This window comes from Erpetoichthys calabaricus, chromosome 14 (genome assembly GCF_900747795.2).
Source record: "Erpetoichthys calabaricus chromosome 14, fErpCal1.3, whole genome shotgun sequence".
Lineage (NCBI taxonomy): Eukaryota > Metazoa > Chordata > Cladistia > Polypteriformes > Polypteridae > Erpetoichthys > Erpetoichthys calabaricus.
The window spans coordinates 63,672,850-63,692,159 of NC_041407.2; the positions used below are offsets into that span (position 1 = coordinate 63,672,850).

At 41.0% G+C, this 19,310-nt stretch overlaps 2 protein-coding genes across 2 annotated transcripts in view; both read left to right on the forward strand.

Annotated features, from left to right (window-relative positions):
* Positions 1-19,310, forward strand: part of LOC127525858 (uncharacterized) — a 485,542-nt gene that overhangs the window by 301,328 nt on the left and 164,904 nt on the right. The window lies entirely within an intron of this gene.
* The window catches only part of bsdc1 (BSD domain containing 1), a 40,245-nt gene continuing 28,350 nt past the window's right edge, over positions 7,416-19,310 (forward strand). The window contains exon 1 of the mRNA XM_028818648.2: positions 7,416-7,557. Within this exon, the coding sequence (XP_028674481.1) occupies positions 7,547-7,557 (11 nt within the window). The 5' untranslated portion in view covers positions 7,416-7,546. The remainder of the gene's footprint in view (positions 7,558-19,310) is intronic.

Below are 19,310 nucleotides of genomic sequence, written 5' to 3' on the forward strand. Positions count from 1 at the left end.
GACTTAAATGCTCACGTGGACAATGACAGTGAGACCTGGAAGGGCGTGATTGGGAGGAATGGCCCCCTGATCTGAACCCGAGTGGTGGTTTATTATTGGACTTCTGTGCTCGTCACGGATTGTCCATAACGAACACCATGTTCAAGCATAGGGGTGTTCATATGTGCAATTGGCACCAGGACAACCTAGGCCTCAGTTCGATGATCGACTTTATGGTCATGTCGTCGGACTTGCGGACACATGTCTTGGACACTCGGGTGAAGAGAGAGGCGGAGCTGTCAACTGTCAAGTTGGCTTCGATGGTGGGGGAGGATGCCGGTCAGGCCTGGTAGGCCCAAACGTGTTGTAAGGTTTTGCTGGGAACGTCTGGAAGAGTCCCCTGTCAGAAGTAGCTTCAACTCCCACCTCCAGCAGAACTTCGACCACGTCCCGAGTGAGGTGGGGGACATTGAGTCCGAATGGGCCATGCTCCGTGCCTCTATTGTTGAGGCGGCTGACTGGAGCTGTGGCCGTAAGGTGGTCGGTGCCTGTCGTGGCAGCAATCCCTGAACTTGTTGGTGGACAGCAGCGGTTAGGGATGCTGTCAAGCTGAAGAAGGAGTCCTACCAGACCCTTTTGTCCTGTGGGACTCTGGAGGCAGCTAATAGGTACCGGCAGGCCAAGCAGAATGCGGCTTCGGTGGTTGCTGAGGCAAAAACTCGGGCATGGGAGGAGTTTGGGGAGGCCATGGAGAACGACTTTCGGACGGCTTCGAGGAGATTCTGGTCCACCGTCCGGCGTCTTGGGAGGGGGAAGCAGTGCAGTGTCATCACTGTATATGGTGGGGATGGTGCGCTGGCAGACCGGGGTAGAGGTCCCCCTCTTTAAGAAGGGGGACCAGAGGGTGTGTTCCAACTACAAAGGGATCACACTCCTCAGCCTCCCTGGAAAAGTTTATTCGGTGGTTCTGGAGAGGAGGGTCCATCGGATAGTCGAACCTCGGATTCAGGAGGAACAGTGTGGTTTTTGTCCTGGTCGCGGAACAGTGGACCAGCTCTACACCCTTAGCAGAGTACTGGAGGGTGCATGGGAGTTTGCCCAACCAGTCTACATGTGTTTTGTGGACTTGGAAAAGGCGTTCGACCCTGTCCCTCAGGGAATCCTGTGGAGGGTGCTCCGGGAGTATGGGGTACCGGACCCCCTGATAAGGGCTGTTCGGTCCCTTTACAACCGGTGTCAGAGCTTGGTCTGCATTGCCGGCAGTAAGTCAAACCCGTTTCCAGTGAGAGTTGGACTCCGCCAGGGCTGCCCTTTGTCACCGATTCTGTTCATAACTTTTATAGACAGAATTTCTAGGCACAGCCAGGGTGTTGAGGGGGTCCGGTTTGGTGGACTCAGGATTAGGTCACTGCTTTTTGCAGATGATGTTGTCCTGTTTGCTTCATTAAGCCGTGATCTTCAGCTCTCTCTCTGGATTGGTTCGCAGCTGAGTGTGAAGTGGCTGGGATGGGAATCAGCACCTCCAAATCCGAGACCATGGTCCTCAACCGGAAAAGGGTGGAGTGCCCTCTCAGGGTGGGAGGCGAGATCCTGCCCTAAGTGGAGGAGTTCAAGTATCTCGGGGTCTTGTTCACGAATGAGGGAAGAATGGAGCGTGAGATCGACAGGTGGATCGGTGCAGTGTCCGCAGTGATGCGGGCTCTGCATCGGTCTGTCGTTGTGAAAAAGGAGCTGAGCTGTAAGGCAAGGCTCTCAATTTACCAGTCGATCTATGTTCCTACCCTCACCTATGGTCATGAGCTATGGGTAGTGACCGAAAGAACGAGATCGCGAATACAAGCGACTAAAATGAGTTTCCTCCGCAGGGTGTCTGGGCTTTCCCTTAAAGATAGGGTGAGAAGCTCAGTCATCCGAGAGGGGCTCAGAGTAGAACCGCTGCTCCTCCGCATCGAGAGGAGTCAGATGAGGTGGCTCGGGCATCTGATCAGGATGCCTCCTGGACGCCTCCCTGGTGAGGTTTTCTGGGCACGTCCAACCGGGAGGAGGCCCCGGGGAAGACCCAGGACACGTTGGAGGGACTATGTCTCCTGGCTGGCCTGGGAACGCCTTGGGATTCTCCCGGAAGAGCTAGAAGAAGTGGCCGGGGAGAGGGAAGTCTGGGCATCTCTGCTAAAGCTGCTGCCCCCGCGACCCGACCTCGGATAAGCGGAAGAGGATGGATTGATGGATGGATGGATATTTGCCACATCACTTTTCTGACAATGCTTATTTCTTCCCCAGGATACATTTCATTATTTAAAACACATAACTGATAACAACTTTTGAATTATGTATACATGTTTGTGTTACCAGTAATTAATACAATTTTTAAACTAGTGATCTGTCTCAAAACTGCATGGAAGATATACTATGAATCTGATCCAAAATGTGCAGAATTGTACTTACATCCATCCATTCCTATATATACTATCAAAACTGCTTACTCCAATGCAAGGTAACATAGGGCTGAAATTTTTCCTAGCGACACTAAGCACAACACACAAATACACCATGGATGGGATGTCCATCTCGGTCCTGAACCATTCATTATTAAACCCAATTCAGGGATATGGGGAGCTAGAGCTTATTCTGGCTTCCCTCTGCCCCAGGTATTAACTCACCATGGATGACACACCAGGTCACTTTGGAACCCACTCACCAGCTCACCCATATTTACTTATACAGGGCCAAAATTATCCATTACACATAATGTCTTTGTTTGAGGATATTCAGAATGCCTGGAAAAATGATACTTAGATGTAAGAAGCTAAAATTCAAATCAAGGGTTAAAATTCAAACCAATGACTCTGGAGCTTTGAGGCAGCAGCTTCAACCACTGCTACTGTACTGTCAGGTAATATACTTGTTTAAGTTAAATTCCATAGTTATTCCATATGGATACTCTCCATAACCTTGGAAGTACAATAGAAGTCACAACACATAAATATGCCCACCATTATTTGTAATTTGTTCCGAGGGAAAAAAAATGTTTTGCCTATATATAGATAATGGTGTGCTTTTAATAGGATTTACAGTATTGTCCTTAGGATCTTCTCATTTGTTGGTCGAAGGAATAAGACCTAGTAAGACTTATAGGTGGACTGCAAATGTCTGGTTGCTAGATTATGACTAGTTTTAGAAAAAAAGCCTCAGCACCTAAGGTCTTAAAGATTAAGGACAGAAGAACAAAATACATGGAGGTCTGTACCACCCACAATACCATCTTATACACTCTGGGCCTGGAAGAAAGACAAATAGCTGAGTATACATTTGAACTGACTGAGGATGTGAATTTCTTTTTCTGTGCGGTTAGTATGAAGATAATGATTCATTTAATTAACTTTACAACATACACTTTTTCCATCAATTACAATAAATTGCCATTAAACGGGAGAGGTTTGCTTTATTTCTAAGAAAAAAATTGGACAATGGGGTAAGCAAAATTTACTTGACAAGATTTCTTCAAATAAGCTAAATAATGTTGAATACAAATTTCTTGATAAGTTGCAAAATCTTACAATAATTCAAGTAAGCTTCAGGTAAGGCAAGAATAAACCCTGGAGCAGAATATTCATTTACGGGCACACATTAATACATGCATATCTACCATATAGTAATAAAAAAAATAATAATAATAATTTATATACTTTAGGATATGGCAGGAAACTGCAGAATTTAAAGAAAAACCATGAAAACAGACAAACAATGTACAAACTCCACATATAAAAGAGCAGGCTCCAAATTAAACCCACATATCTGGAAAGATGAGGTAGCAGTGCTAACTACTGTGCCATCATTCGTCCATCCCGCCATCCTTGGTGAAGCCCACTTGACAGCTCAAACCTGCAGAACTGCCAGAATTATGTTCAAGCTGTCCCAGTGCACTCATCCACATTCACAGAGAGAGCTAATTTAGAGATGCCAACTGCTCTAACATAAGTGTGATTGGGAAATAGCAAGAAAATCCAATGCAGTCATGTGGAAAATGGACAATGTAGGGATAGGTGGAAAATTCTGGTGTGCACCCCACTTGAGTTACATAAACATTGCCCACTAATACTTAGGGAAGGGCCACATTGGTGTCCAGAGTGTGCACCACTTGAGTTACCAAAATGGCACTCCTCACTGTCCACAGACCACTTTATTTTTAGACTTTGTGGATGGGGGCGAGGGGTGGTGGTGGGGGGGGGGGGTTATCCCCCTTGGTGTCCGGAGTATGCTACCAAAACAGCACACTTCGCTGTCCTTTACGAGGATGTAACGGAAGGGTACAGAGTGTGCACCACTTGAGTCATATAAATGGCATCCCTTAATGTTCGGAGTGCACTTCCCTTGACTTTCATAAATGATGCCTCTTGCTCTAGTTGGGCGTCTTTGTTCCATAATGGATTGATCAACTCTGCTTGGGAGTTAAATATTTGTTAAATTGAGTTTTTAATTTCAGGGTGGCACAATAATAAGGAGTGCTGTATTACAGCTACAATGTCCATGTACTCTTTCTCCACCTACTTCCATCTTGCTCTGACATCCTAAAACATATGCATTTTGTAAAATGGCCCTGTATGAGTGAGCACAGGTGTGTGATTGAGTGTGCTGTGAGATGAACTGGGGCCTCATCCAGGGTTTCTTCCTGATTTATGCTCAGTATTGCCAGAAAGGTCTCCAACTCTCAACAGCCTTGAACTGCACTTGAAAATGGAGGGTTCTGAAGAATGGATAAATTGACTTAGTTTTAATTTGCTTGATTTTAGGTAACTTAAACTAGTTTTTAGCTAGAGGACAGAGATTTTCAGACTCTCACTTTATTTGTCATCGTGTTATCATTCTAAATGTAAAATGTGGTAAAAGATACTCATAACATACAATATGTTTCTAAATCTGAACTTTCCAAGTAGCTCATAATTTTGTCTTAAATGTACAACATATTTAAAAATACATTATGATAACAACAACTGCAATTCAAAAATCTTCTAAGTGCATTATTGTAATACATATTAGTATTATGTATGTTGCTTTTGTGTTGCTATTTTACTCAAGTGGACTTTATCAGCTAGATCTTTGTGGAAGTCACTCAGTAATGACGCACAGTTCAAAATAAACTCCTAATGATATAATTTACAAGTAATCATTAAGGCCATCTAAATTTGCCTTTCAGTTCCCATAAAATAAGGTAAATGTCGGTTAAGTGAAAATAATGCCAAGACCTTTATCATAAGGGAAATAGTACCTACCTGTAAGAAGGTCCTTTTTAGTTGATGGGTGTGCTAACATTACTTCTGCTTGTAATTTTATTTATAACTAGACTATTGAGAAAGATCTCCAACTGAAACAGAACTCTAACAAAACTTATCATCAGTGGTATTTCAAAAACAATGTGTGATTTTTAAAAATATTAATCTTGTGTTTTCAAGGAGAGATTACATTTTTATGATTCAAACTCAATGAGACCCTACAGTGACCAGTTCTGGACAGCAGCAAACAATGTGAAAAACATCCATGGAAAAATGAAAAAATATTCTTCAGTAACTTGTGTCAAATTGAGTTTGAATCTTCAACACGTAATTTCAAAATGAAAACATGAGATTAAAAAATTTTCTCAGCCACCATTTCAAGCTATATGGAGTAAGTAATATATAAAATATATTTTTGGGTAGTGTATTCCTTTAAGCAATGCAAAGTAAATGATTAGTCATGACCCAGCCTTATGCTTCTGAACTACCATACAAGTATACTTGGTAGCTGTGGTTAACACTAAAAATCTATCTCACTCTCACAACAGTGGGGTGATATGTAGGTGTGAAACCCCATAATGTAGGTAAAAACAACTTTTATTTCTATAGCACATTTTCAAAGTAAACATGAAGTTTAAGGTGTTTATACAAAAAGTTAAAAGAAAAACAGAATTACAAGGAACATGTGAATAAGTGAATAAAAATGAAATACCAAAGGAATGGCAGACATTGGGGAGGCAGCAAAAAGAGTTTTAAAAAATCTGGACAAGCTTCAAAACTAGGTGAAAACTTGGAAAAATGCACTTTAATGTAGAAAAATGCAAAGTGTTACATGTCTTAAAAAGGAATGTTAGTTATAAATGCAAAATAGCATTGACTGTCCTACAGGAAGTAACCTCTGAGAAGGATTTAGGGAATTATGCTGACACATTTTCATCATCTAAGCAATGTGCAAAACTTATTAAAAAAAGCTAATTAAATGTTAGGTTATATCGTAAAAACTTGGAAATAAGTCAAGGGATGTTATGCTCAGTCTATATAATGCACTAGTAGGACCGCATCTGGTATTGTATGAAGTTCTGGTCACCATGCTACAAAAAAGACATAGCAACACTTGAAGCTGCGAGGAGGAGAGCAAATAAAGTGCAACCCAGGACTTAAGGACATATCGCATCATACTGTACTCAGACAGACTCAGAGAATTAAACCTTTTTAGTCTCGAGCAAAGGAGACTTGGCGGGGATCTAATCCAAGTCTTCAAAATCCTCAAAGGCATTGGTAAAGTAGATCATGCAGAACTCTTTCAACTTAACCGTGAATCATGTACTTGAGGACACGTGATTTAAAACTGAAGCCAGGAAGCACTTCTACATAAAATGTTCTAGCAATCTGGTACAAACTTTCGAGACATGCAGCTGAAACAAAAATCTTGACCACCTTGGCACAGAAATTGGCACAACGTAGCTATTAGCTGAACAAACAAGCTTGAAGAACTGAATGGTCTCCTCTTGTTTGTCATATTTCTTTTGTTCTTATGTAAATGCCAACTTGCATGATATAGATTAAACAAGAACACAACATAAAAGGTAGGCATCAATTAAGTAATACATTTAAATACACGTCCAACGATAAATTCATGCACAATGATGTCAAACGTTGGCAATAATGTATCCTCCCCCTCAGTTCTATTTGTTTTTTATGGCTGCATTATCACAAAGCGTGAAGTGTGCAGTTTTGCTAAATGTGACTTCGTTTATAACATTTACAGTTTATCTCGTTATTTGGTAAACTTTTGTGTAAAAATAAATTAATCTAAGCACTTGATTGTACCAAGCAAGGGATGAGCACTGCGGCTCTCATCATGCTGTTACAAGAGGACATCTCTGCATGACGGCAACAGCCGCTGACGGCTTGCTAATCAGTGGCAGACACCAGCTACAGTACATTAGGCTTTTGAATACTGACATCGAAATTGGGGAGCTTAACACTAAAACTGTTTGCCGTAACCCTTATTTTAATACATGGCACAACGCCGCCGTCCCGTGGAGGAGTCGAAGCAATGCATTGTATCGAGTACGCGGATATTACGTCCTTAAAAGGAGGAGAAACGATTATTGGCCTGGCCTCACTTGATTGCTTTTTTTTCGATATGCATTTTCTACCAATAGCCTCTCTCGAATATGCCCATTTTTAAGGTCGCGTGTGATTTTTGTCGTTTCCCCATCTTCTTCCTGCCGAGTCTTAAGTAGACGAGAAGGTCAAAGTTCAGTAAATATTGATGATGTCATGCTGTAAAGATGGCTGAAGGGTGAGCGATTTGTTTATAATTTTTAAGTGTAGCTTCTTTTTGATGCTGCTTAGTAGATTGCTGCTACCTACGCCCTACTGCTTTCACCTCAGCTGGGATTTGGGAAGCTTGCTGTGGTCGGGCGTCGCGATGTACCATTGGAGGCCTCATGCTAGAATGGACGTTTTCAAAATAAAACTTGAAGGATTTGTTTACAACAAACATGCAGGCAAATTCATACAAATATATTTAAATTGATGTTGCTAGTCTGGATTAGAACGCGCGATCGTTATACTTGCCCACCCCTGGAATCTGAATAATGATACGCTTAATGAAACAATTGATGTTATTGTCCGAGCGACAACACATCGTTGTTAGTTATCGGTTCCGTCTAGCTTCGTTGCTGCTTCCTAATGTCAGATGCATTTCTTATTGCTAATTTTTCATGCAGTATATGACATATTTTTGTAACGTATCGTTGCTTACCACTGTATTTGAATAGACTAAATTTAAAGTGGTAAGATACGATGGTTTAGAACAGCTGCCAGCCTCACGGCACCTGTCACTGTCCGTATTCGGTTTTCACGTCTACCGACGTGGATTTTGTTATTATATCTGAGGGATATTGGGATGCTTGCCCAAGTGGCTTATATCAAGGTAGATGTTGTGGTTTTAATGATTTTTGCTGGTTTATTTTTTTATTCTTTCCGCCGTCATTAACCCCATTACAACAAAACAAAGTCAATAGTATACTAAAACGAAGACTATCATACAAGTGAAACGAGTTTTATTTTTAAAGGGTGTTAAAGCATTATTGCTATAACTAGTTTTAAAAAGCAATACGTAATATACAGTACGTTGCGGGCTTTTTGTCACGATATTCCAAAACGTTGTTAGAACTAATCTCCCAACACATAGTATGAGGAAAAAGCAAAGATAAAATGATTACTCAGGGTTCATAAAAAATGACGGTGTCCAAAACAACCTTCAATGTTGTATAAAATGACTGGATTGACCGTGTGTTCAGTGTTGACACATTCTCGCAAACGCACGCTCAAAAAAGTGAGAAGGATCAGGAGTCGCTAGATGACGTCATCACCTTGTTTGCATATCCATATTAAGAGGGACTACCTTTGCATACAAATATCATTACAGTAAATTAACTACATAGAATAAACTGAATTGTGCTGCACAAAGCAAGATAATGAAAATAAAATCTTAGTTTACAGTTATATTAGTGTATATCTCGAATGATGCATTCTAAAAAAGAATCCTAGAAATTTGATTCTGTTCATCTGGACAAAGTTTTTAAGTGGGAGAAATATTTTGAGACTTATCCAAGTCTCTTCCTCAGTCTCAATTGACTGCAGGTTTCCCCAACCTTATAAACAGTACCTTTGCTTAATCACAGAGACTAGCACCATTGACAAAGGGCCAGTTGATCAGTGATATGCAAATTGTCACTGATTAGTAGACGTGTGAACCATTCATAGAGGGTTGAGGAATGGCTGCAATCACAGCATTGTAAGATGGAGACAGATGTACCCTTAGGCCCCCTCCTCTGTTCAGAGATGGTCGTTCCTTTTTCACGTAAATGGCCTCCTTGATTCCTCTCTCAAACCAGCGCTCCTCCCTGTCCAGGATGTGCACCTCTTCATCTTTAAAGGAGTGACCACTATCCTGTAGATGTAAATAGACTGCGGAGTCCTGGCCTGACGAGGAAGCTCTTCTGTGTTGTGACATGCGCTTAGCCAGTGGCTGCTTGGTTTCCCCGATGTACAATTCACGGCACTCCTCCTGGCACTTAACTGCGTAAACTATGTTACTCTGTTTGTGCCGTGGGACTCGATCCTTGGGATGGACCAATCTTTGGCGTAGCGTGTTTTGGGGTTTAAAAGCCACTGAGACCCGGTGTTTCGAGAAAATGCGCCTCAGCTGTTCCGATACTCCTGACACATACGGGATCACTAAGGGTTTTCGCTTAGGCAGTGGATGTCCTTCCTCTCTCATGAATTGCTTGGAGCGTTCTTTAGGTGTCCTCCCTGCTTTGACAAAGGACCAGCTGGGATATCCACATTTAAAAGAACATATGAAATTGACAAACATGAGAAGACCATTCAGTCCATCAAGCTCATTTGTTTAGCTAATAGTTAAGCAGTCTCAATATCTCACCTAGACACTTCTTAAAAGTTATCAAGGTTTCTTCTACAACTTTTGCAGTTTGTTCCACACTCCCACAGCTCTTTATGTAAAGAAGTGCTTCCTGGCTTCAGTCCTAAATTAGGGTTAAATTAAAATTAGTCCTAAATTAAAAAATTAGAAATACGGGACACTCTTAAAATCTCCCTCTATATTACTATATATATAAATTTGTACATGCCCCCTACAATATATTATATAAAAGTAGAGACATAATTTAAAAACATAAAGCAAGGATTTTAATGGGTTATGAGGAAAACAAAAGTAAAATAATTTGAAAATTATTTAATACAAGCTAAAAAAAATCTGTAAAAGTGAAATCATTTGAAAATATTTATTTAATACAGACAACAGAGAAATATTATTTAATACTAGCAGTTAGAAAAAAAAGTGGGCCTTGGCAAGTAGTAACAACACACTTTGTTGACACGGTATATTGCAATGCTGATAGAGAACTACACAGCAGCGCGGCTGGAGAGCAAAACGGTAACAGTGTCGCTGTCCTCAGCCAACTATAGCAACTGAACAAGCTGCAAACAGGCAGCAAACACTAGTTTCCTTGTTACATTTGGGTTATTTTCATCAAGAGAATCTGAGAAAAGAAAGTATAATTACTTATAAAGTTACAACTAAGTACCCTAAGAAGGTAGTAAAAATATACTTTTATTATGAAATTTGAAAATGAACTAAATACGGGACATTTGGGTGTCCCTGAAATATTATCAAATATGGGACATGTCTCGTATATAAGGGACGTCTGGCAACCCTATCCTAAATGCATTTCTCCTTAATTTCCACTGGTGTCCTTGAGTATATTTTTCACCATTAACCTGAATGAATTTGGCTAGATCTACTTTATCAATGCCTTTGAGGATTTTGAAGACATGAATTAGGTCTCCACGGAGCCTCCTGTCCTCAAGACTAAACGGGTCTGGGTTTGTCAGAGTTTGACATGTCCTTAAGTTCTATGATGTACTTTGTTTCTCTGCTCTGTACAGCTTCAAGTTCTGCTCTGTGATTTTTTTGTAGTGTGGAGACCAGAACTGCACACAGTACAGTAATCCCTCCTCCATCGCGGGGGTTGCGCTCCAGAGCCACCCGCGAAATAAGAAAATCCGCGAAGTAGAAACCATATGTTTATATGGTTATTTTTATATTGTCATGCTTGGGTCACAGATTTGCGCAGAAACACAGGAGGTTGTAGAGAGACAGGAATGTTATTCAAACACTGCAAACAAACATTTGTCTCTTTTTCAAAAGTTTAAACTGTGCTCCATGACAAGACAGAGATGACAGTTCTGTCTCACAATTAAAAGAATGCAAACATATCTTCCTCTTCAAAGGAGTGCGTGTCAGGAGCACAGAATGTCACATAGATAGAGAAAGCAATCTCTAGCAAACAAATCAATAGGGCTGTTTGGCTTTTAAGTATGCGAAGCACCGCGGCACAAAGCTGTTGAAGGCGGCAGCTCACACCCCCTCCGTCAGGAGCAGGGAGAGAGAGAGAGAGAGAGAGAGACAGAGGAAAACAAACAGTCAAAAATCAATACGTGCCCTTCGAGCTTTTAAGTATACGAAGCACCGTGCAGCATGTCATTTCAGGAAGCAGCTGCACAAAAGATAGCAACGTAAAGATAATCTTTCAGCATTTTTAGACGAGCATCCGTATCGTCTAGGTGTGCGAACAGCCCCCCTTCTCAATCCCCATAAGTCAGTATCACAGAAAGTCAGCGCAAGAGAGAGAGAAAAGTAAGCAATCTAGCTTCTCAGCCATCCGCCAATAGCGTCCCTTGTATGAAATCAACTGGGCAAACCAACTGAGGAAGCATGTACCAGAAATTAAAAGACCCATTGTCCGCAGAAATCCGCGAACCAGCAAAAAATCCGCGATATATATTTAAATATGCTTACATATAAAATCCGCGATGGAGTGAAGCCGCGAAAGGCGAAGCGCGATATAGCGAGGGATCACTGTACTCCAGATGCAGTCTTACTAGTGCATTTTATAGTTTGAGCGTAATATCCCTTAATTTATATTCAACAATTTTTACAATAACAACAACAGCACACACATAAGCTAAACATAAATGTAGTTATACAAGTAGTTAGAATCACTATTTAGACTACTAATTAAAAATATGTTCAGAAAAATGTGTGTACACATTTGTTTTGGCTAATGTTTAAAAAGATCAGTTTCAGTACACATTAAGTAAAAATAATATAGAAGAATCAGTTTTTTTGGTTATGGGTGCTAGTGTGTATTGCTTTGAAGAGTTGCATGGTTTTGATATTTTCAATGTGTTTCAGTGGCCGTGCGCTTTGTTGCTTTACACAATTTAGCATGGAAGTCTGTTTTCCTATACAGCTAATATGCCGTAGACTCATTACCGATAACAGAGCTTCAATGATCCTTTAAAATCAGGGTTTAATACCCGTTCTTTTCTATACTTTTGCAAATATAACTTTGAATGGGACATCTACAACCAAAGCCAAGCAGTGACCTTTCATTAAATGTGTTGATTATGAGTAGTGCAAAAGAACAGGTCATTTGTATTTAACAAATTTTCTTTATTGACTTGACGCTGAAAACGCAAATTTGTTAGAAATGGGAAAGACAGGATTCATTTAGCGGCGCAGTGGTAGTGCTGCTGCTTTGCAGTAAGGAGACTGTGGAAGATTGTGGGTTCACTTCCCGGTTCCTCCCTGTGCGAATAGCGCTATGAGTACTGAGAAAAGTGCTATATAAATGTAATGAATTATTATTATTATTTACTTTTTGACTATTTGAAAAATATAACCTAGCTATTAGCTAAATCATTTCAAGTTTAAAATGAAAAAAAGGCTCTTTCCCAGGTGCACCAACAGTTGTGTATAATGACTGGATGTTGGCCACTCTGCCTCGTGTAAGTGCAGCTTATTTGGGATTCAGAATAAAAACTGTGGGTATTTTTCTGCTGTACTCTGTCGACCTGCATAGAAATAAGTTGTTACATGAACTTTTGGCTTGTGACTTGAGAAAAGTCACTTATGTCAATTGAAAATGTCACTAGGCTCTTTTTTTTTTTAAATAAAGTTGACAAAGGGGTCTGAAAAATCACTAGATATAGCAACAAAGTTGGTAACACTACTTCTGTTTCAGATAGTTGGAAACATCACTATGCTATAGCAAAATGATATAGGTTAGATTACATTTGATGCAACTTTATTGTCATTGTACAGGCACAACGAAATGCAGTTTAGCATCTAACCAGAAAGTACAAATAATAAAGTGCAATAGACAATAAGGTGCAATAAGGCAGCATGCAAATGGGGAAAAAATAAATAAACTATATATATATAACTAGACATTAAGCCCGTTACAATAATGGGCGCTAGAACAGTAGTCCATAAACATTAGTAGGAACAGTCCATATTAAATGGCAAGGGATCTTTTACTTCATTAAATTTTTTCCGTAAAATGCCTGTAATTTTCTCTGACAGTAATACTGGCTCTGCTGTCCGTAATATGCGTTTAATTTTCTGTCACAACAGTGGGCAATCAGCAGATTCTCCCCAGCAACTGATGTAATGTGCGTGAAAATAAATCTTCTTTTACTTTACACTTTACTGGGCCAAGCTTCTTAATCGCAAATCTGACATCCTCAGAGTGAACACTTGCACAACAATGGGGAAGCTGGTCTCCACGTCACAGTACCCAATTGGATTTTTCGTATTTTCTGTTTTAGGTCTTAACTCATTTACCGAAATCCAATTGGATTGGCCGTGCGATATTTTATAGGTCCCGCCCTCTCTGTCTTGTGTGACGCGTCAGGTGGCCTCTGAAGCATCTGCATTGAAGCATCGCACCATGCCCTGCGCATGTGCACTTCACCAGAAGACACACACTCACGGACACTGAACGCACACAGGGGTTTTATTAAAGAGGATATATGGTATGTAGTACTAGGGTGTTGTACAGTGTTAGCCATTATGAATGTAGAGAAAAGCCAAGCAAAATGACACCTTTTATTGGCTAACTAAAAAGATTACAGTATGCAAGCTTTCGAGGCAACTCAGGCCCCTTCTTCAGGCAAATGTAAATCATCTTGCCTGAAGAAGGGGCCTGAGTTGCCTCGAAAGCTTGCATACTGTAATCTTTTTAGTTAGCCAATAAAAGGTGTCATTTTGCTTGGCTTCTCTCTCTCTCTCTCTCTGTGTGTGTATATATATATATATATATATATATATATATATACACACACACAGAGTGTATGTGTATAGTGTTTGAATTACAGGTAGTAATGTATACAAGGAAAAGTGTGTGTGTGTGTGTGTGTGTGTGTATATATGTATATATATATATATATATATATATATATATATATATATATATATATATATATATATATATATATATATAAAATTTTATGTACAGAATAAAAATATGCAAACAAGTGAAAATATACGAGTGCAGCCAGAAGTTATTGATATTTAGAAAGGTCAGCTATTGAGTGGTAAAGGTTGAGAGTTCAAGATGGTGATGGTGTTAGGAAAGAAATTGTTCCTGTCCCTACTGGTGCGTGGTTGGGGTGTGAGACATCCTTGATGATGCTGTGAGCCCATCGCATACACTGTGTATGCTGCAGGTCAGTGATAATCAGCATCTGGATTCCAGTGATGTGTTGGGCAGTTTTCACCATCCATTGCAGGGCTTTCCTGTCAGCTATGAAGCAGTTGCCATAGCACACCGTAATGCAGTTAGTCAATTTGCTCTTGACAGTGCAGTGGCAAAAGTTCAACAGAATCTGAGGAGACAGGCAGGCTTTCTTTTAGCCTGTACAGTAAATAAAGTTGCTCCTGCGCCTTTTTAACCAGACTGGAAGTGTTTATTGTCCAAGAAAGGTCCTCAGAGATGTGGACGCCCAGGAATTTGAAGCTGGAAACACACTCTACCTCAGCTCCTTTTGTATGGATGGAAATGTGTCTACCTTTATTTTTCAGGTAATCCACAATGACCTGTTTGGTTTTCATGGTGTTTAGGGTGAGGTTATTTTCAGCACACCATGGTGCCAAGTGCTCAACCTCCTCTCTGTAGGCTGACTCGTCATTATCACCGATTGGTCCTATTATCATGGTGTCATCTGCAAACTTTATGATGGAGTTGGAGCCATATAAAGGGATGCAGTCATCATTGAAGAAGGGAGTATATAGCTCTGCGGAATACCAGTATTTAGGATCAGGGTGGAGAATGTTTGGTTGTTTAGCCGGACAGTCTAGGGTCTGTTGGTTAGAAAGTCCAGTGTCTAGTTACAAAGAGAGGTACTGATGCCTAGGTTGCTTAGTTTATTTACCAGATTGGAGGGGATGATAGTATTAAATGCAGAGCTAAAATCAACAAATAACATCCTGACGTAGGAGTTGTTGTTGTCCAGGTGTGTCAGGGCAGTGTGAATAGCCGAGGATATGGCATCCTTCATTGAGCTATCGGTATGATAGGGAAACTGATAAGGATCTAGTGCGGGAGGTAGGCCAGAACCAGTCTGTCAAAGCACTTGGTGATGATTGGGGTGAGTGCTACAGGGCGGTAGTCATTCAGGCTCCCTGGAGAGGATGGTTTAGGCACTGGTACAATTGTTGTGGACTTAAGGCATACGGGGAAGTGTTGTATTTCTGTTTGGTTCTTTCTTTGCAAGCTTAAGTGTTGGCATCTGGTGGTACTTACATGGCAGTGATTACAATAGACATTAATTCCTGGGGTAATATTCCAGATCAGCAGAGCAATGACTTTCCATTACAAGTGTCTGCATACCCAGCATTGTTCACATGAATGCAAAGTCCTCCACCTTTGGTCTTACTGGTATTCTCTATTGTTCTGTCGGCCCTGAAGACAGTGTGCCCCTTCAGTTCAGCATTGTCCGGAAAACAATCATTTAACCAAGTTTCTGTGAAATCATGTTTTTGCAGTCTGTAATAGATGTGTGTGAGGAGATCTGGAGTCATACTTCGTCTAGTTTGTTCGCCAGAGGCCGAATGTTGGCGAGAAAATTGCTTGGCAAATGCTTAAATATTATTATGAATGTCTGTGACAGTATTGACACTAAATCAGAATGATGCTTGTATTTGTACCAATCTCTCAGTACATTTGGAACAGTTGGATGTTTGCTGTGCTTATGACAGCTTCTGGATGATGGCACACAGAGTAGAGCATATCATTAGGATGACATAGTAGACTCTCTTCCTGTTTTAGGTAATGTAGATACAGGCTGAGAAATATAGTGTACTAGCCAACCCGTGGCGTAGCATACACCGCATAATTATGTATTGATGGGTGAACACTTCCTGAAAGACACAGTTGTCCAAATGGGGTGGGTTTGAGGGTACGACTGTAGGTGAATGAAAAGATGGAACTCTGGAGAGGGCAACATACAATTGTCCATGACTGAAAACTGGAGGACCGCCATCCCGCCTCCACCTCCCAGAGCGAGGGACGGGGCTGGATGGCGCTCGGGCGTGGAGGGCGGAATGGGGAGAGAGGGGAAGGACGCCCATTCCGCCCCCTCTGTCCCAGCCCCCCTGCCATTCTAGTCTGCTGATTTCTTAGTCATCTCTTAGTCATCGTTCAGTACGCACTGCCTGCTCATGTGCCCGCCCCCAACTCCTCACCTGAGTCGCTTTCGTGTGTGTACAGTCCACATGCACCTGTGAGTCACATTGACTGTTCATTTTCCAAACACCGCCTCAGTTGCTTTTGTCTTTGCTACAGTCCACATGCACCACTGAGCCATGTTGACTTTTCATTGTTCTTTGCGGTTCCGGCTGCCTTTCTATATATAATCCACCAAGTCACCTGACCATGGTAGTAGCGACGGGGGGTATGTACAAAGGGCAGGGACTTAATCAGTGTGAGCGTATGAGCCACACTTACTGGGAATTTCTCGTTCGTGGGGAACAATTGCAAGCCCCGGTCTCCATCACGAATGGGGTTCAACGGCTTACCCACGCCTCTCGGCGCCAGGTAGACACACATTGATCTGTTCAGTGTAGCGCGCGTGCAGTACCAGACATCCAAGGGCATCACAGACCTGTTATTGCTCAATCTCACGTGGCTAAAAGCCACTTGTCCCTCTAAGAAGTTGGACGCCAACCGCTCGGGGGTCGCATAACTATTTAGCAGGAGGGAGTCTCGTTCGTTATCGGAATTAACCAGACAAATTGTTCCACCAACTAAGAATGGCCATGCACCACCACCCACAGAATCGAGAAAGAGCTATCAATCTGTCAATCCTCTCCGTGTTCGGGCCGGGTGAGGTTTCCCATGTGGAGTCAAATTAAGCGAATGGCTCCACACCTGGTGGTGCCCTTCCATCAATTTCTTTAAGTTTCAGCTTTGCAACCATACTCCCCCTGGAACCCAAAGACTTTGGTTACCCGGTTTGCTGCCCGGCGGGTCATGGGAATAATGCCGCCGGATCGCCAGTCGGCATCGTTTATGGTCGGAACTACAACGGTATGTGATCGTCTTCGAAACTCCAACTTTCGTTCTTGATTAATGAAAACATTCTTGGCAAATGCTTTCGCGCTTGCTTGAATTGTTGGTGGGCGTGGCTCTGTCGTGCGTGTGCCATGGTCGGCTGCTTAGTGAATTGTTGGTGGGCGTGGCTCTGTCTTGCGTGCGTCTTGCTTGCCATGGACTTAGTGAATTCTTGGAGTTGGTGGGCGTGGCTCTGTGAGTTGTTGTCGTATCCCGTGGTGTTCGAGTTGGCGGGCGGGGCTCTGTCTTGCCTGCCCATGGTCGGCTGCTTTAGTGAATTATATATATAGATAGTTTACTCCTGTATGCCATTGCTCATGTTTCCACATATACTTTAACACACAGAAATTGTTCTCCAATGATTTTGATTGCCTGCATTGGTTTCCTCATCTTTGATTGTTACACAGCCAGACGACCTGCTTGTTGTTATTTCCTTTCAGCTCTTATCCACCAGTTTTAAAATGTCATTGAATGAGCAGATGCGGAATGTGTCTGGCTAGGTGTATCCTGTGCTCATTCTTGATGGCCTGTAATTGGTTCAAGCTGGTAAATGTTGCCAAGGTTTTTTCTTATGCAATTCTGGAAGAACACATTGAATTTCTGTGTTATTCATGCCATAGTCTTCCATCTTTTGAAGTGCGGGGATTAGGATAGTGTGTAGAGTTGGATTTTCAGCATAGTATTGTTAACCACATCAGATGTAGTCATTAGAACATTACTGACATTTAATAATGATTAATTCCATTTATATAGCGCTTTTCCAGACACAATGTATAGACTTTACTTGGATGAGGCAACAGCAGCCATTCTTGTGCCAGTATGCTATCACACATCACCTATTAAGTAGTGAAGGGGTGTGGGAAATTGTTGGTCAATTAAAGACTGGGGACAAATAGGTGGCTGGAATGACCAGGCCATGTGGGGCAATTTAGCCAGAACATTGGGAAACACCCTACTTTTTTCGAAAGATGCCCAGGAAGCTTTTATGACCTCAGAGAGTCAGGACCTTTATCTTTCCATCTCATCCGAAGGATGTTGCCAGTTTATATAGCACAGCATCCCTATCACTCCTCTGGGGTCCCCAAACAGACCACAGGGTAAATCCCCATGCTGGAATGCAAACACCTCTTCCAGATAGACTGCTCATTAACTGAAAAATAAATACTGCTTAAAATCAACTTAAGCAGTTGATTTTAGAACTTGAATTCTAAAAATTTAAACTTTGAATGTATGAATTAGTGAAAACAAAGATAATTCAGGATATTTTCATTTTCATAAACGCTTTAAAGTAACAACACACTTTTCACATTAGATTTGTCAGAAAATCACATTGTCAAGTTTGTAAACTTTTGTGAGATGAATCTTTGCGTCAGTACATGGAGGTGTCATTAGCTGATTAATTACTCTTATCGAAGACTAATATTTAATGGACCAGTTGATTTAAATTTCAAATGTCGTAAAATTCTAATACTTAAATTTTGCAAATCTCCCTTTTTTGTCTCAAATTTAGGACTACCTCAGTGAACTAAACTTGTCAATTTAAGACTTTAGAATTCCAGTAAAACAGCATTTGTTCTGTTGTTTTCAAGGTGCCATACATACCCTATTAGTTTGTTGTTGCTTATGCGTGTGTACTAATCGCAAGTTAACCATTACTCATAGCTGGATACTGCATCCCATACACTCTTTTACCATTCAACTATGAGTGGTATGCTTTCGGTCATTATATAAAAGAACATTACTTTAGTTTCAGAAATCCAGCTAATTGAGTATTTACTTGTGTTTTCAGCAATTAAAGAATAAGTTTGGTATTTTTCAAGACAAAGTTATTTCTTCTTAATCATGGTATACTTTATATTAATTTGCCACATAAAATTGTATTCTAAAGTAAAACAAATTTTATACATTTTAAAAAATAATTAGCCGGCTGTTGTGTTTTATAATGAAGCTCATGGATACTGGGATCCAATTCTGAAATAAAAGCCTTAAAACTTATTGAATATGCCTACTTTGAAGTATCAAAGGTATCATTTTAAGAAAAAATGTGTTCAGTGTTTCTGAAGCT